This window comes from Pollicipes pollicipes, unplaced genomic scaffold (assembly GCF_011947565.3).
Source record: "Pollicipes pollicipes isolate AB1234 unplaced genomic scaffold, Ppol_2.1 Scaffold_4881;HRSCAF=5763_pilon_pilon_pilon, whole genome shotgun sequence".
In the NCBI taxonomy this organism is placed as follows: domain Eukaryota; kingdom Metazoa; phylum Arthropoda; class Thecostraca; order Pollicipedomorpha; family Pollicipedidae; genus Pollicipes; species Pollicipes pollicipes.
Window position 1 is genome coordinate 36,415,000 of NW_023596576.1, and position 8,278 is coordinate 36,423,277.

General features: G+C 47.0%; 1 protein-coding gene across 1 annotated transcript; it reads right to left on the reverse strand.

Annotated features, from left to right (window-relative positions):
- Window positions 1-2,097: 2,097 nt before the first annotated feature.
- LOC119101643 (uncharacterized) lies at window positions 2,098-4,344 on the reverse strand. Its single transcript, XM_037225049.1, has 2 exons — window positions 4,325-4,344; window positions 2,098-2,648 (listed from the first exon to the last, which is right to left on the reverse strand). The coding sequence occupies exons 1-2, from the start codon at window positions 4,334-4,336 to the stop codon at window positions 2,244-2,246; spliced, it is 417 nt and encodes a 138-aa protein (XP_037080944.1). The 5' UTR covers window positions 4,337-4,344; the 3' UTR covers window positions 2,098-2,243.
- Window positions 4,345-8,278: the final 3,934 nt, after the last annotated feature.

Consider the following 8,278-nt stretch of genomic DNA (forward strand, 5'->3'; position numbering starts at 1 on the left):
GAAATGTGTCCTGTTTCATTCCGCTCTCCATCCAAAACTCAAAATTTGAACACACCGGATATCGATTGTTTAAGGGTAATAAATAGATATTACTTTAGCCGGAAGAATGGCAGATGCAGCATATCCCTCAAGTTGTCCTGGATGATACAAACTAGTAGGTAGTGCGCATGGTGTGATCATGAGTTCCTTTAAAACCATTTCCTTATAAAACAGCTACCTCTGATCGTTTAAATACATGTGTTTCAACTGTTGTTACCACACTGTTTATGTTGTACAGCTTATGTCAGCTAGCCAGAGTTGTACTATCTTTCCTTGTAAAAATATCAGCAATAACATTTTTGCGGCTTGGTGGGAATGTTCCGTACCCGCTGTCGCCGATGCTGGAGAGTCTATTGTCGCGGCCACGGTATATCCCGCTCTCCCTGCCACGGAAGAAGCCCCCGTAACTACCGTGGGGAACTTTCCCCATGGCCACGGAGGTAGCCACTTGCTCTGCCGCGTGGAAAACTACTGGTTTTGAAAACTGGAGCGGTCGCCAGCTGCGTAACGCATAAGGCGATGCCGGCACTTCCACAAAGGGAGCCGTCGATCCTAGCTACCAGAGAGAGAGCTAACGGCGTCATCGGAGCGGGGGGGCCCACCGTTTCAGGTGCTGTACCTAAAACGCGATAGGGGTAATACCAAGCATTCCTCGTTAGGAAGGAAAGCTGAAAGCTGAAAACTTCGCGACATGAAGACAACCCTGGACTGTGCATCGGTTCTCCACACACGAGATTGGGTAGTCAAACTGGAATCTGGCGGACAGCGTGACGCGAAGACGGCTTCCTGAGTGGAAAAGCGAAAAATGTGCATCCTTACTGTCGCAAATTGAGGGGACGCGAAGTCATTGCAGGGGAATTGGGATGCCCCTCCGCCCACACACCACTTCCGGTGTTAACAAACATGCCGTTGCTGCCAAACATATTTTGTGTTACGTCAAGCATGATCCACACCTTTACGTCCCTCGTCCCAGCCAAAACGATGTCCGGTAACCGTCAATACGTACTCTGGCATCAAGCTGAGAGAATCCACCAAACACGACAGGTTTTCGCCTCAACGACAACTGAACACGAATAGAGCATTTAAATGGAATGTTCCACATTTGAAGATATTGAGGTAAGCATCAGATACGATAAAATCAGCTCAATTGTAACAAATGGTTTATAGTTAAACGAAAAATACTGCTCTCGACAATCAGTAATTATCAAATATGTTCATGAACGCGGCATCGCTTAAGTATATCGAGAGACGCGGATGTTTCCTGTTGCGCGCTTGCTGAGCCGGAAGATTGTCCTGCGCTTGCGGTTTAGTCCTTTCTTGTGTTTTGTATTCGTCCTGGACTTTGTATTACTTTCCTTCATTTATATATGGCGCTACTCTTACGCTCTTCGATCCCAGTCTTCTTTCAATCATTACTCTTACCACTGCACAAATCCTCGTATCACGTAGCACAAAAGGGATTTGTGTTCGAAACTTGCACTCAACACCTTAAAATGGTTCAAGGCCAGCTGCTGTCCGTTGATGCCACGAATCGTGCTGATGTATGCCAGACACGAAAAATTTTATAATCATGTTCGTATTAACCTTGAGCACTGCACGGCCAACAAGGTGATGTCATTTGCGTGATGTGTCGATGGCGTCGTGGATGTCTGATTGACTTGGAAATAGTCTGTCCAACAAGAGGACTTAAAGTCTTCAAAAAGGCGTGGCTATGAACTGCATGGAATGGTGAAAACTTAGGATGCATGTGTTCGCCACCCTTTCATTGCATACATGCATACCAGCGCTTCCAAGCATATTTTGTATTACGTCTAAGCAGATCCACACCTTCACGTTCCTCGTACCAACCAAGCTCGGTAAGCTGTAAATACGTACCCTTGCATCAAGCTGAGGAAATACACCAAAGATGACAGGTTTCGGGTGTAACGGCATATAAACAGGACATTTGGGAGCGAATCAGAGATGAAAAGTCAGCATGTGATCGCGGGTGAGCAGGCTCAGAGGCACGCGAGGTGGTTCGGGTGAAGAGAGCTGTACGAGTAAGAAACGCCCTACGAGCCGTACGTGCCCTGGAACGTGACGGAAGCGCCGGAGGCAGCGTACGTCTGAGGGTAGACACCGAGAGCAGCTGCGTTGTACGGACGGGCGTGTTCAGCATTGGCGGTGGACACCTCAGGGGTATCGCCGATCGGTAGAGTGCTGTGTTACTTGCGGTAGCCGTTCTTGGTAGCAGCAGCGTCGGCGGGCGTCTTCACGTCGGTGACGGCAGCCGCCGGCAGGTTGGTGCCAGACACGCGGTAGCCGGACTCGTCCACAACGTAGTCGACCGTCTGTTTTACACCATTGAGGTCCACGTAACTAAACGAGCCCTCGATAGGAAAGACGGGGATTTTGCCGTCGAACTTGGTGCTGAAACCATCGTCCGGGAGGCGGACACCTGCCGGGACGTTGGCAGCGATGTCCTTATAGATGGTAGTAGCGTATTTGACATAAGGGGCGGCTAAGTTGGTCCAGTATCTGGCCGCGTCCGGTTGCACCGAGTAGGCCAGGCCGCTGTAGGGCAGGGCGTTCTGGGCAGCCGCAACGCCCAGGACAGCGCTCACTACCATCTGAAAAGGACAAGCCAACCAATATTTGTTGTTGGAAGGAGCAGGAAGGAAAGAAGCAATGTCAAAGAACATTGTTGCTGAAAATATGAAGTAGACAAAGCCTGTCATATATTTTCCGAGCCATTGGCGCCCAGTGGAAAGATAAGATCGCAAATATTCATAAAACAACCAAAAGACAAAAGGCATTCCAGTTATGTTAACATGTTTTTCAACATCTTGCAGCTGATGTCACCCGATGGACATAAAACAGTTGCGTTTTGCAACGAAGCAGTGGCTTTGGAGAAATATTTTTGAATTTCTAAATCACTTTACTTAAAGGGATTGCACCAAATTTGTGTGGGGCTTTGAACTGAGATACCCATCTTCATGATCGTTCTCTGAAGTTTACAGGAACAGCCATGTCCGGTTGAAGACTTTGGATTCTCTTCTTTCTGAGCTTCATGCAAGTAAACTAGGAACTTTACGCAGGCATGTATGTCATCATAATAGCCAGGTGAAAACCTCATAATATTGGATATGATGTACTTCTGGTGAAGACATGGCCATTTAAGGCATTCGTGTTTATGGTGATGCATGCAGAACAAAAGACAATGGATAACGGTGGGGCAAGACTACACGAACCTGGGCGTCTATTCGCCAGGGCTTCGCTTGCACAGGGACCCCTCTGCGCGTTATGTGCTAGGCGCTCGAGCGGGGGCCGCACAACGGGATATTTGGCTTATTCATGGCTGATGCGTGCCGCCTGCCCTGAACTTCGGACTTGCAAAGTCCCATGGGGTCGCATTGCTGCATCTAACCATAGGGAAGTCACTAGTCACTTGCTACTGAATGCTTAATTCATGATGATTCTCTGCACTTTACCACTATGACCCTGTCTGGTTTAACACTTCAAATCCGTTTGTTTCTGAGCTTGACGCACGTGAACTTGTGCAGCCTAGTACCCATAACAACGCCTAGAGGAATTTGATCCAGAGAGGTATGTCATCATAGTCACGTCACGTGAAAACCTACTTTCACTGTCATCCCGACGAGTGCAGGATAAAGGGAAAAGGGATGCAGTGGGAAATGTCGCGATCACGGACGGCTTTACACCTAGGTAAATAGCTATTCGGGCAATTGCTAGATGTGTCAGACAAAAGAGAGAGAAAGTAACCCAGGAATAGGGCCGTAATACAAATTTCAACTGCAAAATCGAAAATACGATCACGAAAATTGCAACAATACCACGAGAAACGGCCAAATCGCTTGCACACAACCCTCCTAGATTGTATTTGTATTCATAGATGAACGCTGCCACCGTGCGGTATGTCAAAGCACTACAAGTGAGTCTCGCCGTCCGCTACAGCTACAACTCTGACGTGGCAACTCTCGCAGTGACTCTGACGTCATAAAAACATTCCGTGATATAATGAACCGATGGTAGGATCAAAATCATACTCATCGCAAAATTGTTACATTCAGCAGACATTTGCTTTTAAAAGCATGAGAAAAATTACTAGTGAGCTTTGTATGTAGTGAGCATATATGGTTGTACATGTATATCATATAAAGTTGCCTTAATATCTCCAGGTGTGGAAACTTCCTTCAAGCTGCCTATTGGGACTGGATCTCCTGATGAAATGAAACAGCTCATCGTGATGCACATCGGTAGCAAGCAACGCAAGCGGAGAACTCACCAGGATTTTCATGGCTGAACTCGCTGGGGTCTGTGATGCTTGTAGACCGGTGCCGGCCAGCTTTATACCGGCTGGAGGCCGTCCTAACTATTGGACCACGCCCGGGGCCAGCGGCAACACTCGCATGCTGGGGGAGGTTTAGTCGGACTGCATCACGGCAGTCGGTGATAGCCCTCGTTTACCCGCCCCCCCCCCCCCCCCCCAAGGTCGGAGAAGAGCCCCATCCCCTGATGCAAATTACTGAGTGATGAGCCTGTTGCTGGAAAGCTCCGCTGGCAATGCTGCAATGTTGTAGATGCTTTTAAGATCGTAGAAGGTTAGCGCCGGCATAGTGCGAGCCGCCGGACGCCGTCGCAGATGGTCGCGTCCGGGTTTTCCTTGCCGTGTCTAGCCATAGGGAAGTCGTTTGCTGCTGAATGCTCCCAATATGACGTCAGTGGTTGGCCGGTATCGCCACGGGATCCCTAGGCACGGTTGTTGTGGGCGCCTGACGCTGGCCTCGTCCGTCCCGGGCGTTATATAAGACATCTATGGGTTGTCCGTGTGGTTGAAGTTGCGTGAAATACTTCAATTTAGTTTTGAGCAGGAAGACAGACGTCTGCAATACGGCAGCAGCCTATGCAGGTTACTGTAAGACTATGTTTGCACTAACGAACCGCTCACAACTAAATAAGAAACAACAAAGTAGAACGCTGGCCTCGTCCGTCGCGTAAGTCGTTGGGGTTGTGTCATATATGTCATATGTATGTTGTGTCGTGGGCTCAATTGGCGTGGGATATCTCATATTGGTTTAGAGCAAGCATACACATATTTGCCACAAAACAGAAGCTTATCAAGGTCACCGTACCACGTGGTACCGTTAACCATTGACCATTCGTTTGGTGCCGAGGAGACGCCTACGAAACTTCAGGCCGCCGTCTCCACCCCCATCCCTGTTACATCCACTTACTACTAGTGATACAGATGTTGTCTCTGTAGCATTACAGACCAGCTTTGCATAGTTCAATCCATCTACTCATGTCTGCAAGTCGATATGAAATGCTGATTCAAGGTGGCGGGGGAAGGCAAATGAAATGCGTTTAAATGATATGATAGCTTTCAGCGCCCCTAATTATTTCAAGGGACCACTATGTGCATCCATCCGCAACACCTACCCTCAAAAAGTACACAATAAAGCACGAAAGAGCTAGTCAGTGTTTTCACGCTTACAGCGTCCGCAGATATCGGGACATTTGCAGACATTGAGTGCCTCACTTAGCTGGTGCTGATATTTGGTTAGCTCACCTGCATACAATCGACACAAAGCTTACCATTCCCATCCCCAATTTTCAGATCTTATTGGCGTTGAACTCACTTTTGTTTTACTTTAAACATGCATCCGCTTTCCCCAGTCTACCAGCGATCTTCTTCAAGCCTGCTGGATACAACTGCTTCATGTAGTAAAAGATAGCATTTATCTTGGCATAAACGGCGGACGGCGGTATTGAAGGGCAAACTCAAGGTTTCTTTAGTAGCAGAGACTTGATTCCGTCAATTTCCGTAGCCTTGATTCTCCTATACGACTGCTTACAATCCCCTCCCACACGTGCTTATGGAGTGCAGCTCTGAGAACACATGTGTATTGTATGATGCATCATTTTGAAGTGTCTCCGGATCGACCAAAGGGCCTCCGTGTCGCCAGAACCGCAGCCGGAACACAATTTGCACTGGGACGAAATGGCCCTTCAGCCCTAGACCAGTAATAATAATGTGCCCCCTAGTATTGTACTCACGGGGCTCCTTGCCTTGAAGGCGTAAAAGGTGGCAGAAATGATGAATGGAGTGGATCGAAATGAGGTAAAAATGAAAATGGTCCACTCATGCTCGCCTGGGAACGTTGTTCCTTTGCAGAATGGACTAGTGAAAGAAGTAACACGAACAGCTTTGGACCCAGAGCCCTCGTAATCTAAGGAGCAAGAACAGCAATGGCCGCTGATATCAGGGATGCTCACCTGTCCGAATGCAGGGCAATAGAACACTGCTAGAATGTATGCAGGTGGGCAAACCAAACTGCATCAACTGGGTGAGGCACCCAGTGACTACAGATGTCGGGGCATCTGCGGACGTTTTTACCGTGAAAACACTAATGAGCTTCCTCACGCCTCATCGTTGACTTTACGAAGGTAGTTCTCACGGATGGATGCCCACAGTGTTCTCTTGAGATCATTAAAGGCGCTGAAAGTTGCCATATTATTTCAAGGCATTTCGTTTGTTCATATCAGTTCAAATGAGTTGTAGTTTTTTTGGAACGCCCACAAGAAAGATACAAACCCACACTTGCAGGTGAAGGTAGCGGTGGCCGGACTGGAATTGAGTTTGTCTAACAAAATCTGCACAGGGGAGGGGGGCAGTACAGCCAGAGGGGGCATCTAAAACCAGCCACGATTGGTGCACTTAGTTTTCAGCCCTATGGCGTTGCACAAAAGGAAACGGTCAAAAATGACCCAAACCCCTCCCGCTGAATTTCTCAGAGGCTCTCATGTCAGATTGACCGGAATGTGGTGGGCTCCTGCCTATCTTTCTCCCTGAGGCTTCTGTTATTTGAGAAAGGTGGCGTTTTTGCCTTTATTTGCATTTTCCCATGCCAATGACCTACTTGTCATATCAGATTGATATCAGAACCACAGAGAAATTACAGGTCAGGTCGTGGTACCTGGTGACTCAACTGTTATGGTGCAGGCTGTTGACGGGTTGTAATCATGCCTGAGGTAAACTTGGCATGACATGGCACAACTGCAAACAGTTGTGACTTCTTTCAGATTGTGTGCTTACAATTATTCTGAGTGACAAAAAGGTGGTTAGCTTGGACAGGAAACTGGTATACTACCTCGAAAAACAAGGTATCCCAATTGTTTATATGTATATATATATATATATATATATATATATATGCATTACAAACGGGAAAATACAATATTTTTGGCACATTTGGTTTCCACCAGCATTTTCACGCTCCAACCCGATGGGATCAATGTTCTTAGCATAGAATAATTGTGACTCATGCGTCCATAACTAAGTTTGTTTTTTAGAACAAACAATGATAACCTATTTGAAACGCTTACTTTTTCATGCCGCTATCCATCCAAAACTCTGCAATTCAACACATTCGATATCTATTGGTTTAGGGTGATGAGTAGATATCATTTTAGTTGTTACAACGGCAGATGCAGCATATCTCCTAAGTTGTCATGGCTGGTAAAGTATCTGCTAGTTAGTGCACATGGTATGATCATTTCTTGCTCGAAAACCATTTTCTTATCCAAGAGTAACCTCTGTTAGTTTGAATGAATATGTTACAAATGCTGTTACCACACTGGTTATCCTGTACGACAGCTATCGCACAGGCACCTCAGCTGGCCAAAGTTGCATTATGCAATCAGAACTATTACCACTGCACAAATCCTCGCATCACGTAGCAAAAGAGTGATTCGTGTTCGAACATTGCACTCACTACATCAGAGTATTTGAATGTCACCTGCTTTCCATTGATGGTGCTAGATGTGTGCCAGACACGAATAATTGTATAATCATATCCGTATTGACCTTGAGCACTGCACGGCCAACGAGGTGGTGTCATTTGCGTAATGTTTCGATGGCATCGTGGATGTCTGATTGACTTCGGACTAGTCTGTCCAAGATAGTCTGCACTAGTTCGCGGATGTCAAGCTTATAAACAAGATGTCTTTAAGCATTCAAAAGGGCGTGGCCATGAACTGCATGGAGTGGTGAAAAACTAGGATACATGTGTTCTCCACCCTTCCATTGAATACAGTCATACCGGCGCTTCCAAGCATATTTTGTATTACGTTAAACACGATCCACATCTTTACGCCCCTCGCTCCAACCAAGGCCGGTAAACTGTAACTGCGCACCCTGACAACAAGCTGAGACAATACACCAAACATGACAGGCTTC